This window comes from Colobus angolensis, unplaced genomic scaffold (genome assembly GCF_000951035.1).
Source record: "Colobus angolensis palliatus isolate OR3802 unplaced genomic scaffold, Cang.pa_1.0 Scaffold33, whole genome shotgun sequence".
In the NCBI taxonomy this organism is placed as follows: Eukaryota; Metazoa; Chordata; class Mammalia; order Primates; family Cercopithecidae; genus Colobus; species Colobus angolensis.
The window spans coordinates 9,958,491-9,983,111 of record NW_012116599.1 but is presented as its reverse complement, the minus strand read 5'-3'; the positions used below and the strand labels follow the sequence as shown (position 1 = coordinate 9,983,111).

At 36.7% G+C, this 24,621-nt stretch overlaps 1 protein-coding gene across 1 annotated transcript in view; it reads right to left on the bottom strand.

Moving 5' to 3' along the window:
• The window catches only part of SP100 (SP100 nuclear antigen), a 133,333-nt gene that overhangs the window by 102,881 nt on the left and 5,831 nt on the right, over positions 1 to 24,621 (bottom strand). The window contains exons 3-4 of the mRNA XM_011952040.1: positions 3,244 to 3,406; positions 1,998 to 2,166 (exon numbers count right to left, since the gene is read on the bottom strand). Of these exons, the coding sequence (XP_011807430.1) occupies positions 1,998 to 2,166; positions 3,244 to 3,406 (332 nt within the window). The remainder of the gene's footprint in view (positions 1 to 1,997; positions 2,167 to 3,243; positions 3,407 to 24,621) is intronic.

The window sequence follows — 24,621 nt, the reverse complement described above, 5'->3', positions numbered from 1 at the left end:
AGCCTGGGCCACATAGCTAGACCTCATATCTGAAAAAATAAAATAAAATTAGCTGGATGTGGTGCTGCACACCTGTGGTCCCAGCTACTCAAGAGGCTGAGATGTGAGGAACACTAGAGTCCAGGAAGTTGGGGCTGCAGTGAACTGAGATTATGCCACTGCACTCCAGCCTGGGCAACAGATTGAAACTCTGTCTCAAAAAAACATAAATAAAAAAAAGAGAAAACCTCAATATCTTTAAAGATGAGGCTACAAAACAGGAGAACATTGTCTTAACTGGGTCGGGGAGGATGAACAGTTCTCAAATAAACATAACAGAGAACCCAGGGGCAGCTTGTGTGGACTTCAGGGTCTGAGAGTCAGCAGCATCTCTCTGAGGGTGGGTGGGCTGCCGTGCTGGACGGGGTGGTGGGTGGTGCTGTCTCAGGTCAGTGACAGTGAGCCTCAGGGCAGGTCACCCAAGCACCAGGAGCGCCAGAAACTAAGACGTGAGTTGTGGACACTGGAGCTAGGAAGGGGGATCCCTGCAGTCCATGGAGAGGAACAGAGTCCCTGAGAATGTGGGCAGCAAAGGTAGCACCATTCCCTTCCATCCCCACAGCCTGGACCATCCTGGTTACAAACATTGACTCGAAATTTGTGCCCAGGTATTTGATTTCCTTTTATTCCTTTTCTGACTTGAATATTTGCTATAGAAATTATTTTATTATTAATTTAGATAAGATTAGCATTGATACAAATCAATAAGCCATATACAACTACTGCTTACATTTCTTTCCTTGTTCATAAACCTGTAGTATTTCTTGATTGCCTAGTAAGTAAACTTCAAATTCCTTAGCTTTAAATTCCAGACCATTCAATACCTTCCTCCAGTTGATCTAAGTCAGCTCCTATGTTGCTTCTCACTCTCAGATTTAGCCAAATCTAATTTGTCCTGTTTTGAAGACATGCTTTCAAACTTTTATTCCAGTTCCCACAGCATCCACCCTCTTCAGGGCATGTGCCGGTTTCTCTTGTGATGTCTCTATCTCTTATTTGGAGAACTGGATTGAGATCAAACTGTGTGGGAATAAAAAGTTTTCCAGGCAAGTAAAAAAAATTGCAGGACATCTTTAATGTGTACCACTTTAATAGTATAAATTATGCATTCTCAGGAAAAAGGTCAAGAATGAAACCTTTAGTTTGGTATAGCACCAAAAATAGTCCCTGGCAGAGTAATTGGTTTTGTCATTGCTTAATTAATCTTTGTTTCATCCCTTGTGGATAAAGGGTTAGCAAAACCACTTCTACTTCACTGAAGGCAAACTTGACCCAGGGTTAACTTTCTTGCTCATATTCTGAAAACCTAATAAAGATAGCCTTTTTTGCAGTGTTACTAGGCAAACACTGAGGTTAGGAATGACCCATGACTGGTTGACTGGGACTATGTATGGACAACAAATACCTGTGGAGAAGCCATAGTTGTGGTCTTCCTTCAATTGATAACTCTTGTAACTCAGCTTGCTCCTGTAACTCAGCTTGCCTATATGGGGTCCTGAAAGCTGTTACTATGGAGCTGTTACAAGAGACATACACTCCCATAGGCATGTGGTGCTGAGTCAAGGTGGATCTTGCACCCACAGCTAAGTTGTCACTCAGGGCAGGTAGTAGTCAATTTGGTGGACTGCTATGTAGACCATTGCAAGGGCTCCCACTGAAGAGAAGAAGCTGCCCTATTGGGATTCTGTTTCTTACTCTATGCTCTTCTAAGTAAATCTGATGCCAGTGTTGCTCTAGTTGTCCTGTGAGTCCAAGTGGCCAGTGAAGCAGACCTCCAGGTGCTTGTTTTACCATAACCATAAGCCATGAGCTTCGAGAAGACTCATGGCATGTCTATTTTGTTAACTACTCTATCCCCACTGCCCAACACAATGTGTCACATATGGTAGGAGCTCAGTATATGCTTATTGAAAAAAATTGACCCTGGAAATCAAAAGGTAGATAATAAATCTAATTACCATTTTTGAAGCTTTCGTAAATGTGAATTAAATCAGGGTATTCCTGCAGATTGACATCGCTGAACAGTGCTTCCAGAACTGGCAGGCTAAATATCTTCTCCAGTTCACTGAGAACATTGTACACCACTCTCTGTACAGGAACCAGGTTTCTGCAAGAATCTTGAGAATCCTTAAAAAATATTGAATGGAGAAAACATAAATACAGACTTCCAAGTTACAGAAGAGCTCTAGAAAGGAATTCTATGGTTACTGTATTCTGATTTCTCTACATAGGTATTTTCATGTGAACTTCTATAATTTTTACTTATTGGTATAGCCAGTAATGAAAGAAGTAAATCCCTTCTCCTTAAAAATACCCACTGATGAGCCTGATTGCCTCACCCTCATTTACATTAGATGCAAAAAGGGGTAACTTAGAAGGATAAAAGTGGGCTCAAAGTCCTTTAACAGCCTGATCCATATGTTTTTGGGATAGACGTAGCAGGCAATTGATGAGTGGCTGTTTTGTTGGCTGGACAACCCCTGATCTTCCCCCAAGACTGATTTGGCCTGAAGGGCTCAAGGAAACCAGGCGACCATTCTCCCCTTGCTGTGAACTTGGCCACAGAGGAAGCATATTCATAGCCAGAGATGACTTGCTGCTCTGTATCTCCAACAGGGCCTATGGGTGGAATTTACCCATATTCCAAGACTCCAGAAATGCACAAAAAAAGGAAAGAAAAAGAAAACACATGTGTTGGAGAAAGAATAACAAGGATTTACCTCCAAATTTGTCCTCTCTAGACAACAATTCCCTGTGGGTTTTAATGTTCTCAGATCTAGGTATTTTAAATTGATGTTAACTGGAAGAAAATGCTGTGTCAATTGCTATTTCAAGTAAATCAGTTCATTAAAATTATTTTTAAGTTTTAATTTATGTTATAGTGTATGAATTCTACAAAACACTGTACATTTATGGAGAACACCTATTTCTGCTCCAGTTTCTCCAGTACCATTCACTTCAACTCCAGAGGGCACCATGGAACACCATTCCCTCAGCTGGAAGCAGGATCATCTCCGGTGACCTCTGCTTCTCCCCTCCTTTTCTACTGTACAGGAGCACTTACAGAAATACTTGAAAAAGTTCCCCCCTCGTAGGAGACCTGTCAGTTAGCAAGTTGTACCCTGAAGTTTTGGTCTAGGATATCAAAGCATAACTTACTTTGGGGCTGGCTTACCAGATTGTGACATAATAAACTTTACTCACTTCAAACATTTTATTTGTGATGAGTTCACGGTCGCGGAGGCCCTCAAGGAATGGAAATGTCTTTTTTATTGCATTTGAAATCTCCACCTTATGTCGTTTGAAGTGCTTGAATACAGCGTCACAGAGAAGTCTCTCATCTACATCCTGGTCTTCTGTGAACATCCTAGGGAAAAGGACACCCTGTGAAAATGGTCGTCAAGATTCTGAGATGTCTGTGGAGACTAAGACTTTACATATAAAGGACAAGCTAAAAAGAATGAACATATATAAAATAGGTGGTACTCAGTAGAGGCCAGAATAAATGGAATTTAAGCAACAAAAAAGATGTAATAGAAGAAATGGAGGCTGTGAAAAACTAATAGAGAGGACTGAAAAAGTTCTGTTGAAACTGAACAAAGCCATTGTAAAGATACCTTCACCTAACCATATATGGAATATTTTTTTGAAATAAAAATTAAATTCCTACAGAATCTAGATGGAATAAGCAGGTCATCCACAGAGAAATGAAGAACAGTGGAATAAAAATAAAATCTAACCTTGAATATGCATCTTAATTAACAACTGAGAGAAAACAAATCTGAGAAAGATAAAAATAAGACGTCCCTGTCTAATCTGTAGCTGTTAAGAACGAAATATAATCCCACATCATATCATTAATTCATAAATAATACAGTGCAGTTTAATAATAATAATGATACCACATTATTGAGAATTTCATGAGAATATCAATGATATCTCCTAGAATGCTGGATTCTACTTTCTGTTAATATAAATATCACTGTATTATTGTTATATATGGTGAATCATTTTAGGCATCTGAATTTCAGAAATTGCTGTTGTTTCCTGTGAAAGTAATTTTAAAGTTGAATCTCTAACTCTAGTTCTTAGTTGATTACTTTATTGCTCTGATAATGTTTTAGTCAACGTCTCAGTATTCCTTAATATTATGAAAACTTATGAGCCCTTCCTTCCCAACCAGAAGAGAATTATTGGCACTTTCCAGTATCTAACATGAGGCAGGAAACAATAATGTTACATTTTTGTTTTGAATTTCTGTAAAAAAAAGTTTCTGGTTAAAGATCACTAAAACAATAACAAAGGAATTAGATTCACAATGACAAAAAGAATGGCAGAGGACAATAAGCAGATAAGAGATTTCAAATAAAATCTTGAAGGTGAAAAGTGGTCAGAAAAGTGCTAGTTGCAATAGTAGGTAGGGGATGGATACTTTCAGAGGTTAGGAATCATGGTGCCCTACAGAATTTGTAAGAAACAATGGAGATTTGAAGGGAGACACAGAGCCAAAAACTGATGTGTTATTTAAGAAATGAACAGAACAGTGTATGCCCTGCCCGTCCACCCACATGCTGACCACATGCAGCCAGGCAGCCTCTCAAGGGCAACCATTGCTGTCATTTTTTCCATCATACATTGTTACTGTCTGCTACTGGATTTCGTACAAATGGAATAAAAGATATATATGCTTTTGTGTCTGCCTTCTTTTGCTTATCATTCGTGTTGATGTGTTGAACAGTAATTTGTTCATTTTTGTTGTTGAGTGGTATTCTATTGTGTGATTCTATCACAATCTGCGTATTCAATTTTCAGTTCATGGTCATCAGAGTTGATTCCATTTTGAGACTACTAGAAATAAAATTTCTGCTCTTGTACAAGTGTTTTCGTGGCAAGATGTTTTTGCTTCTCTTGGGTAAATATGTAGGAGTGGAATTGCTGGATCATTGTGTAAGAGTACTGTTAATCATTTTAGAACCTGCCAAACTGTTTTTCAAAGACTATTAGAGAGAGCCTTTCTAGTTTTAGCCATTCCAGTGTGTGTGATGTGATATCTCATTTTAGTTTTAATTTGTATTTCTTTAATGATAAAATGATGTCAAGCACATTTTCATGTGCTAATTGGCAATTTTTTTTTTTGTAAAGTGTCTGTTCAAGTCTTTGGCTCATTTATATTATTCAGTTTTACTTACTGATGGGTAGGAGTTTTTAAAATATATTATGGATAGAAGTGTTTTGTCTGTGTATGTATTGTGAATATTTTAACCCAGTCTGCAGCTTCTCTTTCATTTTCTTAATCATGTCTTTTGATGGGAAGAAATCTGTAATTTTGATGAAGTCCAATTTATTATTTTTTCTTTTACGATTAATGACTTTAGTGTACTATCTAAGAAATATTTGCCTACTCAAAGGTCACGAAAATATTCAAAAAACAATTTACAATATAAGCATGGGTTTATATATGTACTTTCTATGCTATACCATTGATCTATTTGTCTACCCTTATGCTGATAAGAATTTGCCTTAAATATCATAGCTTAACAAAAGTCTTGAAGTCAATCAGAAAAGATTGTCTTGGATTTTCTAGATTCTTTGCTTTTATACATATCTTTTCAAATCAATTTTTCAATTTCTACAAGAAAAGACTTTAGGTTTTTTTTGGATTTGAACTGAAGCTACAGATAAATTTGGGGAAGCTGACAACAATATTGAGCCTCCAATCTGTTAACATTGTATATCTCTCCATTTACTTAGATGTCTTAATTTTACCCAGCAGTGCTTATAGTTTTTAGAAGTCTTGTACATCTTTCATTAAATTTACTCTTCTCCAAAAACCTATTGAAATAAAAAATTAAATTGAATTGAATTTAAAAAATAATAAATTTATTCCTAGTTATTTTATTGTTTTGGTGTCACTTTAAATGATAATGCTTTTTAAATTCCTCTTTTACTGTTATATGAAAATATAATTGGTTTGAAATGTATTAACCATGAATTTATGGCATTACTAAATTCTTGTATTATTTCTAGTAAATTATTTATAGATTTCCTTTGTATTTTAAAGAAAATATCTATATCATCAGCAAATAGACTCAGTTACTGTTTCTTTCCAAACAATTATTTCCTTTGTTTGGTCTTATTTCACTGGTTAGGAGTTTGAATACAATGTTGAAGAGAAGTGGTGAGAGTAGACTTCCTTGCCTTATTTCCAATTTCAGGGACGAAGCACTTAGCAGCACCATTAAGTGTGATGTTTGCTATACCTTTATACATATTCCTGCTTCTTTCTTTCCTTCCTTCCTTCTTTCCTTTCTAAAAGATTTGAAAATAACTACTGATTGAGTGAAATCAGACCTTATAAAACTTTATGTAACACTGAAAATAAAAATAAAAAGCAGACATAGTTTGCATTTTTAGAGAGATAAAACAAGGAAAACAATGAATCGTAAAAGATAAAACAGGAAGTCCTAGCCCAAGCAGTCAGACAAAAGAAAGAAATAAAGGGCATCCTAATCGGTAAAGAGGAAGTCAAACTGTCACTGTTCACCAATGATATGATTGTATCCTAGGATATAGATCTGATAAATGAATTTAGTAAAGTTTCAGGATACAAAATCATCAGTAGCACTGCTATACACCAACAATGATCAAGCTGAAAATAAAATCAAATCCCTTTTACAACAGCTGCAAACAACAACAACAACAAAAAAAAAAAACAAAAAAAACCCCAGCAAAACAACAACAACAACATCAACGACAAAAAACCAAAACACCTTAGGATATACCTAACCAAGGAGGTGAAAGATCTCTGTGAGGAGAACTACAAAACACTGCTGAAAGAAATCATAGATGACACAAACAAATGGAAACACATTCCATGCTCACGGATGGGTAGAATCAATATTGTGAAAACGATCATACTGCCCAAAAGCAATCTACAGATTCAATGGAATTCCCATCAAAATACCACCATCATTATTCGCAGAACTAGAAAAAGAATCCTAAAATTCATATAGAGTCAAAAAAGGGCCCACATTGCCAAAGCAAGACTAAGTAAAAATTCCAGAATCTATAAATAACTCAAACAAATCAGCAAGAAAAAATTCAAATAATCTTATCAAAAAGTGGGCAAAGGATATGAATAGACAATTCTCAAAAGAAGATATGCTAATGGGCAAGAAATATATGAAAAAATTCTCAACATCACTAATTATCAGGGAAATGCAAATCAAAACCACAATGCCATACCACCTTACTCTTGCAAGAAAAAACATAATTAAAAAATAAAAACATGATAGATGTTGGTATGGATGTGGTGAAAAGGGAACACTTTACACTGCAGGTGGGAATGTAAACTATTACAACTGCTACAGAAAACAGTATGAAGATTCCTTAAAGAACTATCATTTGATCCAGCAATCCCACTACTGGGTCTCTACCTAGAGGAAAATAAGTCATGATATGATAAAGACATTGTACATACATGTTTATAGCAGCACAATTAGCAATTGAGAAAATGTGGAACAAGCCTAAATGCCCACCAACCAATGAATGGATAAAGAAAATTATATATATATATATATATATAACATACATATGTACATACCATGGAGTACTCCTCAGTCATAAAAAGGAATGCAATAATGGCGTTCTCAGCATCCTGGATGGAGTTGGAGACTATTATTCTAAGTGAAGTAACTTAGGAATGGAACCAAGAATCATTATGTTCTCACTTATCAGTGGGAGCTAAGCTATGAGAATGCAAAGGCATAAGAATGATATAATGGACCTTGGGGATTCAAAGGAAAGGGTGGGAGGGGAGTGAGAGATAAAAGAATACACACTGAGTTCAGTGTACACTGCTTGGGTGATGGATGCACCAAAATCTCAGAAATCACCACTAATGAACTTATCCATGTAACCAAAACCACCTGTTCTCCCCAAAAACTATTGAAATAAAATAAAGATAAAATGGAAAAAGTATGAAAAATTATTTAAACAGAATGTAAAGGAAAAATGATATTGAAAGGCAATATTAATAATATTGAAAAAGAATCATCAATATTGATGATATCGATGTTGATTGGAATCAAAGAGAATCCAACTAAAGACACAACTAGGACAAAATGACACAAAAAATGTCAAAATCAAAAATCAGCAAGTTATGGTGTGCAATTGTCAATAAAACAAAAAGCAAGACTGTTCCCATTTAACGTCAAATCAAAATTCAAGAAACAAGTCATGAGACAAATGTTTTACAGACATTGAAAAACAATTCACCTCTGCTTTTTGACTCTTTGCATAAACAAAAATGGACAAAGTATACAGGCTCCAGATAAATTAATAAAAATGATTTAATATTTAATCTTGTGACTTAAAAACAGAGAACACGGCTGGGCATGGTGCCTCATGCTGGTACTCCCAGCACTTCAGGAGGCTGAGGTGGGTGGATCACGAGGTCAGGAGTTTGAGACCAGCCTGACCAACATAGTGAAACCCCATCTCACTAAAAACACAAAAATTAGCCAGGTGTGGTGGTGCATGCCTGTAATCCCAGCTACTCGGGAGGCTGAGGCAGGAGAATTGCTTGAACCTGGGAGGCAGAGGAGGCAGTGAGCCAAGATCGCGTCTCTGTACTCTAGCCTGGGTGACAGAGCGAGACTCTGTCCCAAACAACAACAACAACAGCAGCAACAAAAACGGGAGACACATATTTCTCAATATCCTTGAAATATATATCAATATTCAGCATAATCTTAGCCACAAAAGAAGTCTCAAAAAGTTATAATCACTAGAGGTGAAACAGACTTCATAAAGAAAATAAATTACTTAAGATTTTAGAAAACAAAAGAAAACACACTGTGTTGGATCAAAGATGAAATAAAACTTGTAGTTAGAGGTTATTTAGAACCAAGAAGAAAGAGATAACTAATGACAATGAGATTGAAAGAAATAAAAAAAAGTTCAACTTTAGAAAGTCTCTATAATTTTATATTAATAAGTAAAAGAGAAAACATATTTAAACATATTCACAAATGGGTTTAAAAGGGAATTTGATAAGTCCTAGCAGCTATTATTTTTAAAATTAAAACTCTTTATGAAATAAAAACTAACACAACATGAAATCTCTAAAATCAGCAAATGTTATAGTAAACATTAATGGTGAAGTCATTTAAATAGAAAACAATATGGGGATGTCTACCATTACCACCACCTTTTACATATGTATGTGTGTGTATGTATACACATATACATATGTGTTCACATATACATGTTTTAGAAGCTTTAGCTAATGCAATAGGATATGAAAATAAAATAATTGATAGAAATACTAAAATAGTGTACAATATGTTCTATAATTATATATGTAGGAAACCTAGAGACCTAATAAAATTCGTAAGAACTAGAAAAAGAATTTACTGAGGTGTATATATTAGTCTGTTTTCACACTGCTATAAAGAACTGCTCGAGACTGGGTAATTTATAAAGGAAAGAGGTTTAATTGACTTAGTTCAGTGTGGCTGGATAGGCCACAAGAAACTTCCAATCATAGTGGAAGGGGAAGGGGAAACAAGGTACCTTCTTCACAAGGCAACAGGAAGGAGAAGTGCCAGGTGAAGGCGGAAGAGCCCCTTATACCATCAGATCTCATAAGAACTCACTCATTATCATGAGAATAGAATGGGCGAAATTGCCCCATGATTCAATTACCTCCACCTGGTCTCTCCCTTGACACCTGGAGATTATGGGGATTACAATTCAAGATGAGATTTTGGGTGGGGACACAGCCAAACCATATGAGAGTATGAATAGAAAATAGATATATAAAACTTATAGTTTTTATTTTGAATGACATACATTGAGAAAAACACTCAGACTCAATAGCAAATACAAATGTATATATTTATAAACATCTGAAAGGTATGAGACCTATATGAAGAAAACTATAAAAATCTTATTGAAGAAAATTAAATAAGATCTAAATAGAGATTATGAAAGGCCTCCAATTACAAAAAAGGTAGTAATTTTAAAACATCCATTATTCTGAAATTATTATGTAAGTATGGTGCACTTGCAACCCAGAACCCCATTAAAACTGGATAAAATATTCCTGCATTAGTTTGCTAAGGATAATGGCCTCCAGCTCCATCCATGTCCCTGCAAAGGACATGATCTCATTCCTTTTTTATAGCTGCATGGTATTTCATAGTGTATATGTACCATATTTTCTTCCTCTAGTCTATCACTGATGGCCATTTAGGTTGATTCCATGTCTTTGCTATTGTGAATAGTGCTGACTGCATGTTCTCACTTATAAGTGGGAGCTAAATGATGAGAACACATGGACACATGAGGAGGAACAACACACACTTGGGTCTGTCGGAGGGCAGGGGCTGGGAGGAGGGAGAGGATCAGGAAGAAGAGCTAGTGAATGCTGGTCTTAACACCTGTGTGATGGAATGAATCACACAGCGAATCACCATGGCACACTTTTGCCTATGTAGAACATCTGCACATCCTGCACATGTACCCCCGAACTTAAATAAAAGTTGGAAAAAAACCTGAATCAAATAATGTAAATATTTAAATGACAGAACAAATATCTGAGTCAGACAAGAAAAATTTGAGAAGAGAGTAGTTAAAGGAAGATTTCTCTTAATAGGTTAAAATGTTTTTAAAAAGCAATACAGATATAAAAGAGTATAGAAAAGCATTTTCAATATATATGACAAAGGATTAATATATCTGATATTAATGGGCAAAAACTATAGTCTATTAATAAAAAGCAACAAATAGCCCCTCCAAAATAGACCTGAACAGGCAGCTTAAATATGAGGAAATGAAAATGTCTAATAAAGATATGAATACATAAAAATTAAAACATCAGTGAGAAATTATTGCTCACCCATTAGATTGGCAAACAGAATTTCATTAGTGACACTGTGTCACACGGGAGAAGATTCAGAGAAACAGACACTTACTCATCCCTGGTGTGAGCATGAATTACTACAGCCTTTTCAGAAAAGATCTGGCAACATCTACTAAATTTTAAGATGTACTACAGACTGACCCAGCAGATCCACTTTTGGAACCTATGCTATAGAAATAAAAAGACAACATCCATCTTATAAAAACAAGAACTGCAGAACTTTCAATGCTCCCAACGTCTTCAAGAGTGAAAGACAGATCCTTACACTGTTCAAAGGGTCTGAAATGATACATCCTTTGCTCCTCTCCTTCTGCTCATGTCTGTCGGGCCACACTCACCTCTGCTGTTTCTTGACTACACCAGAGATTCTCCATCCTTAGAGACTTGATACTGGCTATTTTCTCTGCTTAGCACAGACACATATATCTATGTAGTGAACCAACTCCCTTGTCTCTTTTAGATCCTTGCTTCACTATCCCCTTCTCAATGAGGCCTGCTTTGACCAACCTGTCTAAAAATCACAATCAGAATCCCCCTAGCATGCCCCCATACCTCCAAGCCCCTAATCTGCCTCTATTTCTTTTTCTCATGCCCTCACTACTCCCTAATATGCCAAATGAATTACTTATTTACTTATTGTTTATCATATTCTTTATTGTCTCTTTTCTCCTCAAAAATATATATGCCATGAGGGCAGAGGTTTTGTTTGTTTTGTCCACTGATTTTTCTTGAGTACCTGATATATACAAGGTGTTCTGTATTTGTTGACTAGATGCTCATAAATGCAAAATTTTTGTTGAAGCATTTGCTTTTACCAGCAAAAATCCTTCAACAATAACATATACTCCTAAACCTGAAAACAACCTAATTGTCTATTCAGCTGACTGGTTAAGTACATTACTGTAAATATACACTGTTGAACTATTACATAGCTATTTAATTCTAGTAATTTGGATAGATGGTCATAGTTTTGTTGTTCAATGAAAACGTCATGTTTAGATCAATATATTATGATCACATTTTTATAAAATTAAAAAAGTCTTTCATTTGTATATAAAATTCAGAATAAATGTTAGGGAAGGCATGGAACCACTACACCCCAGGTGTTAACACTGGCTTACTGGGCAGTTTCAGAGTTCTAATCAGGTCCCTTCAGATCTTTCTTTTACCATTTTTTAGGTAATATCAGAGAATAGAAATAATAGAGTAAACAGAATAAGACTTTTGAGTAAGAATATTTAATAACCCCATAACTTATTATAATAAGTTCAATAATATTAATATTGAATAAGTTATGAATAATATTCAACCAACTAGGAAACTTAGAAATTTAAAAGTTGAGTTTGTAAATTCAAAAATAAAGTTAGACAAAATAATAAAACATTTAAAAATAAATTGAACAAACAGAATGCAAGACTTGTAGGCTGAAAATGGCAAAATATTGCTGAGAGAAATTAAAGATCAAAATAAATAGAGATGCTCATGTTCATGGATTGAAAGACTCAATATGTTTAACATGGCAATTCTCTCCAAATTGATCTAGAGACTCAATATGATTCCTATCAAAATCCCAAATGGCCTTTTGCAGAAATTGAGAAGCTGATCCTAAAATTTACATGGAATTGCAAAGAACCCAGAATATCCAAAACAGTCTTGAAAAAGAAGAAAAAAGTTGGAAGACTTATACTTTGTGATTTCAACACTTCTTATAAAGCTGCATGAATCAAGACAGTACTGGCATAAATACATATAAAGATCAATACAACAGAACTGAGAATGCTGAAATAAATCCTTAGGTTTTTCGTCAATTGATTTTCCACAAAAGTGCCAAGTCAACTAAATGAGGAAAAGATAGTCTTTTCAATCAAATAGTACTAGTACAACTGGATAGACAAATGCAAAAATACAAAATTAGACCCTTACTTCACACCATATGCATAAATCAACTCAAAATGGATCATGGATCTAAATGTAAAAGCAGGGATGGCTTTATGGACATGCATCCTGTGCAGTCACAAAAGACTCTGTGCTTAGTTTAGTGTCTGCTTTCACTGTTTTGAAATCCTTAATAATTTTTGAACAAGGATTCCCCCCATTTTCATTTTTCACTGGGTTCCCCAAATTATGCAGTAGTCTTGTAAAACAGCAAAAATGATAAGACTTTTGGAAGAAAACACAGGCAAAAGTCTCTGTGACTTTAGGTAAGACAAAGAATTAGCTACAACAAAAGTATAATCCTTAAAAGAATAAATAAGTTAAAATTTAACAAAATTTAAATCTTTTGTGCCTCAAATACACCATAAAGAGAAAGAAAAGATTAGTCACAGTCTGAGAGAAAACATTAGCCAATCATATTTTTAATAAACTACTTGTATTCAGATATGTAAAGAATTCTGACAACTCAATATGAAGACAAGCCAATTAAAAATGGACAAATGATTTGAATAGATATTTCTCCAAAAGACATGTGAAAAATAAAAACATGTGAAAAGATGTTCAGTATCATTAGTCATTAGAGAAAAGCAAAATCAAATCACAACAAAATACCAAAATACATCCACTGGAATGACTACTAATACATAAAATAACAAGTTTTAGCAAAGATGTGGAAAAACTGGAACCTTATACATTGCTGTAAAATGGTCTTTTGGAAACAACGTAAGACAGATTTTTAAAAAGTGAAACATAACGCTACTATAGAACCCAATAATTTCACTCCTAAATATCTACCTAGAAATGAAAATGTATATCCACACAAAGGCTTGTATGCAAATACTCAAGACAGCATTATTCATAATAGTCAAAAAATAAAAACAATCCAAATTTCCATTGACTGCCAAATGAAAAAAATACCATTGATAGAGCCATATAAAGGAATACAATTCATCAATAAAAAGGAAAGAAATATAAATACATGCTAAAACATGGATGAACTTCAAAAATATTACATTCAATGAAATAACCCAGTTCTAAAAGACCGTATAATATATGATCCATTTACATGAAATGTCCAGGAAAGGGAAAACTACAGAGATAGAAAGTATATTGGTGGTTGCCTAGGGCTGGAGAATAGGAGCAGGAATTGATCCCAAATAGTCATGAAGAAGCTTTTAAGGGTAGTGAAAATATTCTACACTTGGATTGTGATGACGGTTGCACAACTCTGTAATTCTGTTAAAAATCATTGAGATACACACTTAAAACAGGAGAATTTTACAGTATGTAAATTATACCTCATTAAAGCTGTTAAAAAAATAAAGTTGGGTGTGCAGAATAGACTCAGTTGAAGAGTAACTTAGTGAGTCACATTTTTCTTTCTGGAATATAGCTGGGGGGAAAGATATGGAAAATGTGAAAAAAGAAGGTTTTTCTTTTGCATAAGATGTTTCAACATTCTGCCAAAGGGAATTCCAGAAGAGAATAGAAAGAATGAGAATAGGGAAATCAAATTTTAAAAAGTTTTCCAGAGCTGAAACCAGAACCTTAGATTTAAAAGGCACATCCAGGATGGGATGTCACTAAGATGGCAGAATAGGAGGTTTCTGGCTTTAGTCTCTCTCCCAGAAAGACTCATTAGCAACTATCCATAGACAAGGATGCCTTTGTGAAAATTTCAGAACCCAAATGAGGCTGAACTACCTCTCTTGGACCACAAAACCTGAGAAAAACCACCTTAGAAGGGTAAGAGGAATGGTTTCACTTTCCTCCCCAGGAGGACAGTGCTCCTCCCCCAGGCTGGCACAGTGCCACACCAAGAGGTTTTCCCTGAGCCTAAAGTTTCTCCAGTGGGGAGCCTAAGGAGGACATCCAGCTTCCCTGGCATTCTGGGCTGCTTCTTAGGAGGCCCAATTCTGTCTTGCCTCATGGGAAACAAATGGGAAATCAGTGGGACTGGACTACCTGGGTTTGATTAGAAATGAAGAAGTGAGGGCAGGGCTCACAGTGGCCAATGCATAGATCATCATGCTGGTACTGTGCTCCTGACATCAGCACCTTATCAGAGAGCTCAGCCAGCAGCTCTGTCCACCTGCAGAGGCAAGCTGGTGGCCCTATTTGGCCAGGCAGCATGGTCAGCAGTTCTAACTGGCTTGGGTACCTAGCCAGTAGCCCAGCCCATCTAAGGTGTTTAGGTTTCTGTCTTGCCTGACCAGGGAACCCCCAAAGAGATTCTGCCCAGCCTCAAATCCTAGCATATGTCTTTTTCCAGGCAGGTAATCAAGCCAGCCACCCTGCCTAACTACAGAGTATGGTCTCTAGCCCTGCTAACTAGGAAGTCCAAATTGAGACCCTGCCCAGGTGCAAAGCCCAGCCAATGACCTGCATGGGCAGGAAACCAAGCCAATGACCTCTTTCAATGGTGGGCACAGCTTTGGGGCCCCAAGCAACCAGAGATCCCAGCCTGTGGCCATGCCCAGGCAGGGAGTAGAACCAGTCACTCTCCAAATGTAGAACATAGCCTGTGGTCCTACCCGATCACACAGCCCAGCCAGTGACACTTCTGAACTGTGGGGCACAACTTGCAGCCTTGCCTGACCAGGGATTCCAGAAATTTCTGCTACCTGACTGATGAGCCCAGCTTGCAGCAAGGACCTAAAGGTGGGGCATATTCTGTGGTCCCACTGAACCTGGGCACGTGGTAGCAACTCTGATAAACTTTGAAGCACAGCAAGTGGCCCTATTCTGGAGAATAACTAATCCAGTGGCACCACCCAACTGTGGAACACAGCCTTCAACTCTGCCTAATCACTGAGCCCAATCTGTGATCACACCTAACAGTAGGCTAAGGTCTTGTCCCATCTTAGAGCCTGGCCATTAGCTGCTGCCCAACAAAAGGGTCCAGTCAAAACATCCAAACAACCATAGAGACCAGCAGTGGCCTTATCCAATCTCAGAGCACAGGCAATGATCTGGCCCAGCAAGAGATCTCAACAGAAAGCTCTGCCTGTCCATGGATGCTACCAGCTGACCTGTCCAGAACTCCAGGCTGGACTGACTAGTGAAGGGCTTTCCCTGCCAGAACAAACTTATAAAGCCTGGAAGAGGTTATTGTTTCCTCAAATGTGCAGACACCAATGATAGGATGCAAGGATCATAAAGAATCAGGAAAAAATAATACCACTAAAATAAACTAACATGCTCTAATAACTGACTCTAAAGAAATAATGATCTATGAACTTACTGACAAAGAATTCAGAATAATTCTCTTTAAAAAGTTCAGTGAACTATAAGCAAACACTGATAGACAACTCAACAAAATTAGAAAACAATATATAAACAAAGTTATAATGCCAGAAAGGAACAGGAACCATTTTTTAAAAGCCAGAAATCCTAGATCTGAAAAATACAATGACTGGATGGAAAAATTTAATAGAGAGCTTTAACAGCTGACTCATTCAAGCAGAAGAAAGACTAAATGAACTCAAAGATAGGTCATTTGATATTATTTACTCAGAGGAGCAAAAATAGCAAAGAATAAAAATGAGTTTAAAAAAGCCTATGGGATTTATTGGACACCATCAAGTAAAACAACATGCAAATTATGGGAATTACTGAAGGAGAAGAGAGAGAGAAAATGAACAAAAAGTACATTTAGAGAAGTAATGGCTGGAAACGTCCCCCATTTGGGGAGAGAAATTAACATCTAGATTCATTGGGCCCAAAGGTGCCCAAACAGATTGAACAAGAAAATTTGACACCAAAATATTATAATTAAATTATCAAAAGATAAAGACTGAATATTTTGAAAGCAGCAAGGAAAGTATAACTCATTATGTATAACAGAGCCCTCATAAGACTAGCAGTGAATTTCTCAGCAGAAACGTCCTCTCAGCCCAGGAGAGATTAGGGTGATATATTCAAAATGCTGAAAGAATAGAAACTCTACTGACCAAGAATGTTATACCTGGTAAAGCTGTCCTTCAGAAGTGAGATAAAAACCTTCCCAAACAAGCAAAAGCTGAAGGAGTCCAACATCACTAGACCTGTCTTACAAGAAATGCTAGAGGGAGTTCTTCAAGCTGAAATGAGATGGTACTAATTCACAACACAATAATATATAAATATACAAAACTTCACCAGTAAAGGTAACTGTATAGTGAAAGTCAGAAATCTCTAATATTATAATGATTGTGCATAAGTCATTTTCAATTCTGGTATAAAAGTTAAAAAACAAACTATTAAAAATAATGATATCTATAGCAATTAATACAGTTGGCTCCATGTCACCACCCAAATCTCATGTTGAATTGTAATCCCCAGTGTTGGAGGAGGGCCCTGGTGGGAGGAATTGGATCATGGGGATTCATCATGATCCCCCATGGATCATGGATTTCCCCCTTGCTGTTCTTGTGACAGTGAGTGAGTTCTTATGAGATCTAGTTTAAAAGTGTGTAGCACTTCTCCCTTCACTCTCTTTCTCTCCTGCAGCCATGTGAAGATGTGCTTGCTTCCTCTTCGCCCTTCCACCATGATTGTAAGTTTTCTGAGACCTCCCCAGCCATGCCTCCTGTACATGGAGTCTGTGGAACTATGAGTCAACTAAACCTCTTTTCTTTATAAATCACACAGTCTCAGGTAGTTCTATTTTTTTTTTTTTTTTTGAGGCAGAGTCTTGCTTTTGCTCTGTCAACCAGGCTGAAGTGCAATGGTGCTATCTTGGCTCACTGCCTCCTGGGTTTAAGTGATTCTCCTGCCTCAGCCTCCCAAGTAGCTGGGACTACAGGCACATGCCACCACACCTGGCTAATTATTGTATTTTTCGTAGAGACAGGGTTTCATTATGTTGATCAGGCTGGTCTCAAACTCCTGACCTCAGGTGATCCACCCACCTCGGCCTCCCAAAATGCTGGGATTAGAGGCATGAGCCACTGCACCTGGCCTCAGGTAGTTCTTTAAAGCAGTGTGAGAATGGACTAATACAGTAATTTGTTATTGGAGACAAAATATAAAAAATATGTAAATTGTAACATCAATTGACTGAAATGTGAGAGAAGGGAGAAGTAAAAGTATAGAGTTCTGCATGTGATTGAAGTTGTTGGCTCAAAATAGGATGGTATAGCTATAAAATATTTTATGTAAGCCTCATAGTAACCACTAAGTAGAACAGATAAATAAGATTAAGAGAAAGGAATCATAGTATATCATTTCAAAAGTGATTAAATCACAAAGCAGGGCAACAAGAAAAAAAGAAAGAAAAAAGGTACTACAAAGCAGTCAGAACACAATTAACAAAGTAGCAATAGTAAGTTCTTACCTGTCAATAAATGGATTAAATTATCTAATCAAAAGAAATAGAGTGACTGAATGGATTAAAAAAAATCCACAAGATCAAACAATCTGCTGCATATAAGAGTCTCATTTTAGGCCGGGTGCAGTGGCTCACACATGTAATTCCAGCACTTTGGGAGGCCCAAGCAGATGATCACTTGAGGTCGGGAGCTCAAGACGAGCCTGGCCCACAGTGAAACCCCATCTCTACCCAAAATACAAAAATTGGTTGGGTGTTGTGGCAGGTACCTGTAATCCCAGTTATTTGGGAGGCTGAGGCAGGAGAATCGCTTGAACCTGGGAGGCAGAGTTTGCAGTGAGCCAAGATAGCACCACTGCACTCCAACCTGGGAGGCAGAGTTTGCAGTGAGCCAAGATAGCACCACTGCACTCCAAGCTGGGTGACACAGTGAGACTCTGCCAAAGGAAAAAAGAGAGAGACAGAGAGACAGACTCATTTTAGCCCTAAGAACACAAGAAGGCTGAAGGTGAAGGGAAAAAAGATATTCCATGCAAAAAGTGACCAAAAGAAAGCAGAGGTGAATATATTTATACCAAATGAAATATACATTAAGTAAAAAATGGCCACAAGAGATACAGAAGATCAATATATAAAGATAAAGGTGACAGTTCATCAAAAGGATACAACAACTGTAAATATTTTTGCATACAGCACTGGAACATCTAAATAACTAAAGCAAATACTAACAGAACTGAAAAAAGAAAGAAACAGCAATACAATGTTAGTAGGAGACTTTAATACTCTACCCTCAATAATCACAGATCAATCAGACAGAAAAATATAGGGAAACATTGATCTTGAACCACACTTTAGATCAAATAGACCTAATGAACATATATAGAACATTTCATTCAACAGCAGCAGAATACACATTCTACTTCAGTGTACATGAAACATTCTCCAGTAAAAAAAAAACCATGTGTTAGGCCACAAAAGAAGTCTTAACAAATTCAAAAGTGAAATCATATCAAGTGTCTTTCCTGGCCGCAATATTATGAAACTAGAAATCCATAATAGGAGGAAATTTGAAGAATTCACAACTTCTGTACAGAATATATAAATAATGTAAGGATGTTAAACAACACATTCCTGAATAACCAATAGGTCAAAGAAGAAGCCAAAAAGGTAACTTATAAATATCCTGAGGCAAACAAAAATGAAAACACAACATAGCAAACCCATGGAATGCAGTAAGAGCAGTTCTAAGAGGCAAGTTTATAGCTATAGATACCTACATTAGGAAAAATATCTTAAATCATTTAACTTTACAGTTGATGAAGAAAGATAAGGTAAAACCAGAGTTAGCAGCAGAAGGGAGAAAATAATGTAGATTAGAGCAGAAATAAATAGGGAATAGGAAAACAATAGAAAAGATAAACAAAACTCAGAATTGGTTCTTTGAAAAGATAAACAAAATTAGCAAATCTTTCACTAAGCTAACCAAGTTAAAAAAGAGACAAGACTCAAATAAACTTACAAATGACAGAGGAAACATTACAACTGATAACATGATAACACGAAGAATCATGAGACTACTATGAACAATTATACATCAACAAATTGGATAACCTAGAAGAAATAGACAAATTCCTAGAAATACACAATCTATCAAAAGTGAATCCTGAAAAAACAGATAATCTAAACAGACCAATAATGAGTAAAAAGATTGAATAAGTAAACAACTTTCCATTAAAGAAAAACCAGTTGGCTATGCTAGTGAATTCTACCAAACATTTAAGAAGAAACTAATACCAATCCTTCTAAAACTCTTCCAAAAAAAAATTAAGAGCAAGGAACACTTCCAAACTCATTTTATTTATTTATTTATTTATTTATTTATTTATTTATTTATTTATTTATTTATTTATTTTGAGACGGAGTCTCGCCGCCGCATCGCCCAGGCTGGAGTACAGTGGCCCATGTCTGCTCACTGCAAGCTCCGCCTCCCGGGTCCACGCCATTCTCCTGCCTCAGCCTCCCGAGTAGCTGGGACCACAGGCGCCGGCCACCTCGCCCGGCTAGTTTTTTTTGTATTTTTAGTAGAGACGGGGTTTCACCGTGTTAGCCAGGATGGTCTTGATCTCCTGACCTCGTGATCCGCCCGTCTCGGCCTCCCAAAGTGCTGGGATTACAGGCTTGAGCCACCGCGCCCGGCCCAAACTCATTTTATGAGCATTACCTTAATACCTAAGACAGATTAGAACATTACAAGAAAAAAAATTGCAGGCCATTCCCCCTGATATACATAGATGGAACAATTACGTACAAAACACTACCAAACCAAACCAAATTCAACAGTACGCTAAAATGATCACTTACCACCATCAAGTGGGATTTATCCCCGGGACGCAAGGATGGTGCAACATGTAAATCAATAAAGGTGTTGTGCAACATTAACAGAATGAAGGACAAAAATCATATGAACATTTTCATAGATGCAGAAAAAGGATTTGAAAACTTCAACATCCTTTCATGATAAAAAAAAAAGTTTAACAAATTGGGTATAAATGAAATATACCATAAAGGCCATGTATGACAAGCCCATCTAGCAAGATTAGATTCTGATTGAGAAATCTAAAAAAGGTGAATCATAGAAACAGAGTCAAATAGCAGTTGCCAAGGGCTGGGAAGTGGGAGGAATGGGAAAATGTTGGTTGAAGGGCACAGACTTTCAGTTATAAGATGGATAAGTTCCGGGAATTTAATGTGTAGTATGGACACTATAGTTAACAATAATGTATTACATACTTGAAATTTGCTAAGAGAGTAGATCTTAAATATTCTCATCACACACATACAGTGGTAACTATGTGACATGATGGATATGTTAACTAACTTGATTGTGGTAATCATTTCACAATATAAACATGAAATCACCATGTTGTACACCTTCAATGTATACAATTGTACCTCAATAATACCAAAAAAAAAGGTAATCACAACTAAATATTTTAACCTTAGGAGACTTTTAATTCAAGCAATTATATCATGGTCTGTGTTCCTAAAGTACTGGATTGTATTTACACATTTAGATGATTTCTGTAGGATGACAAATGTGGCTGCATTATGCCCCTACAGCCATAAAACTTCCCTGGGGAAACCTCCCACTCCCATCATGGACCTGACACCACAACAGTTCCAAATTAACCATATTTAGTTAAGAAAATGCTGGCACCCCAATTGGGAATTGCTCACTGATTACCCAGAAAATCCCCTCCCCTCCTTTTTTTTTGAGATGGAGTCTCACTCTCTTGCCCAGGCTGGAGTGCAGTGGTCCAATCTTGGCTCACTACAACTTCCACCTCCCGTTTTCAAGCAATTCTCCCTGCCTCAGACTCCTGAGTAGCTGGGATTACAGGTCCCTGCCACCACGCCCAGCTAATTTTTGTATTTTTCAGTAGAAATGTGGTTTCACCATGTTGGCCAGGCTGGTCTTGAACTCCTGACCTCAGGTGATCCATCTGCCTCGGCTTCCCAAAGTACTGGGATTACAGGTGTGAGCCACTGAACCCAGTCAATCCCTCCCCTTATGATGGAATATTCCATGCCTTCATTATGCTTATCCACATAGCATGTGAGCTCTGGCCAGGTTGGGCATGGCTCATTCTTTTGAGCACACTTGCATTCCTCTCTTGAGTGTGTATTTGCTTTTGCTCTGCAATCTTCTTTACTTTCACTTTGGCCTGGCCTTCAAATTCTTTTCTGGGGCAAAGACAAGAACCTGTATCGGCCTGCTGACAGCACCATTATTAATACCGTCATTTTACAGGGAAGAAACAAGGCTTGCCCCATCTCTACATGCATGCAGTGGCAGAGCTGGACTTCACACCACCCTTCCCCAATCATCCTAGTGTTGATCCTCCCTGCTCCTACCCTCTCTACTATCTGGCTTTAGTTACTACACTCTTAATCATTGCACTATATTGCCTTTCAAATGTGGTGAAGCCTCAAAACTGACTATGCACTAGGCCACAAGAGAAACAACAATAGACTCTCACAAATGGAAATCTTAAGGAACACATTTTCTAACCACAATGTGATAGGATCAGAGGGAACAACCAAAGAACAGGGATCGACTTCCCCAACTCATTCCACTGAGAAATTTTAAAAGCTGCTTCCAAACACTTCTTAAGTTAACCAGGAAATCAAAATCAAAATAACAAATGGCTAAGAAATAAACTCCAATGAAAACACTATGTATTATAAAGGCCAAACATTTCCAAAGTGCCACAGAGTGACACTTTGAATGAATAAATGCATTCATGGCCTAAAATGCATTTATTAGAAAATAGGAAACACTGACAAGTAAATTAAGTTTTAAACCAATGTATTAGAAACAGAACACAAGGTAATCCCCTCAACAAAGGAGAAGTAAAGAATTAGGAAAGAAAATATACAGAAAAATATAATAAAGAAAAGCAAGATTTAATTAAAACCTCAAACAGGAAATAAGAGCAGTGGATCATTAAAACCAAAAGATGGTTCATTGAAAAGACCAACAAAATGGAAAGATTAATCAAAAAATCAAGGAAAAAACAATAATAAACAATGGGAGGAATAGGAAAAAGGACACGTCTTCAGAGAAGGAAAGGATTAAAACTTTATACAAGAAATTCCTATACAACTTTCTATCAATAAGAAGAGAATCTAGGAAAATAATTACTTTTTAGGACAATATAAATGATCAAAACTGGCTCAAAGGTCAGCATAAGAACTAAAAATAATAGGAGAAATGCATAATATACTTCCAGAGCTTGGAAATTCATAATATACTTCCAGAGACATCAGTTTAAAATAATTTAACGGACAATTTTCTGCAATCTTTCAAGGAACAGATGATGTCTGTATTAAACAAACCATTCTAATACATATATGTACATATATATATATATTTTCAAAATTTCAGTCACTCCCAGTTATTTCATGAGGCTGCTATAGTTCTGCTATCGATCCCAGACAAATACAAAATAAGAAATGAAAATTGTAGGTCACAAAGTTGCTTATAAACACGTGAGGTAAAATCCCACGATAAAATATAAATAAATCCAATCCGGGAGTGGATGAAAGAGTCATATGGCATGACCATGTAGGTGTTATCTCAGGGACTCCAGGAAAGGTCACATGAGAGAACGAATCTATGCATTTGGTTAAGCCTGGCAGGTTGAACACACCTGCATTCATCTGTGTTCCTTCTGAAATCTCATGAAACCACCTATGGGGGAGAGTTAGAGGCAGAAAAGAAGCAAAGATCAGGGAACAGGAAAGGGCATCAAATAAGAGATAACCAAACATTTTGGAAGATAGGTGCATATATGGTAGCTAATTTCACAGAATGAAAGAATAAAAATCCTGATTACTTGCTTAGGGGAAGCTGACAAGGAGTAAGCCAGTGTACACTTTTGAACTCTGGAAGTTGTCAGGAATTAGTGGCACCATTCCTTCAGAAGGTGAGTTGGAAAATGAAAAATCGAAATGAGGTACAGTCAATGAGAGGCATTCCTTGCACAGAGCTCCTAATCAAATTTCTAGTGTCTGATTCTTAAATGTGAATGGTTACCCAATGGACACTTGATGAATTCTTTCAGAACAAGCAAATAATGGAGCAGGAGCTGGGAAGAAAACCTGGAAGGAACTAACACTTAAAACAATCTTGGAAGAAACATGAAATTATAAAAATTATCATCCTCATTATTAGAGAGAAAATTTTTGATTTCTTGAAACAACAAGAAGATGCTATAAAAGACAACCAACTTTTCAAAAGAGCTTTTGGAAATTAAAAATATAATGGCAGAAGTTTTGTAATCACTAGAAGGAATGAAGGTCCTCAGAAAATGTCGTAGAAGGTAGATTCAAGAAAAGAAGACATACAAGATTTTCAAGAAAAAAACAGGGAGTCTCTAGAGGATCAATCTAGGAAACCTAACATTCAACTAACAGGAATTCCAAAAGATACAAGAGAGAGATAAAGCAGAAGGGAGAAAAATAATCAAATAATATCATAAGCAAAATGATCAGAATTGAAATAAAGTTGTCCATTTGAAAAGGCCCTGAAGAGCAAAGCACAACAAATGAATTTAACATTCACATCAAGGCAAACCATCATGAAATTTTAGAATCAAGGGATTAAAGAGGAGAGCCAGAAAGTTTCAGAGAGGCAAAATAGGTGACATAGAAAGACAGGATCAAGAATCACAATGGCATCAGGCTTCGTATTAGCGATGCCAGAAGTTGCAAGACAGTGAACTAAATTAATTTCCAAACTCTGCATTTATACTTAGCAAATATTTATGCAGTTGTGAGGATTAAGGATAAAATTTTTTTCCAGACATGTACAATTTATACACACACACACACACACACACACACA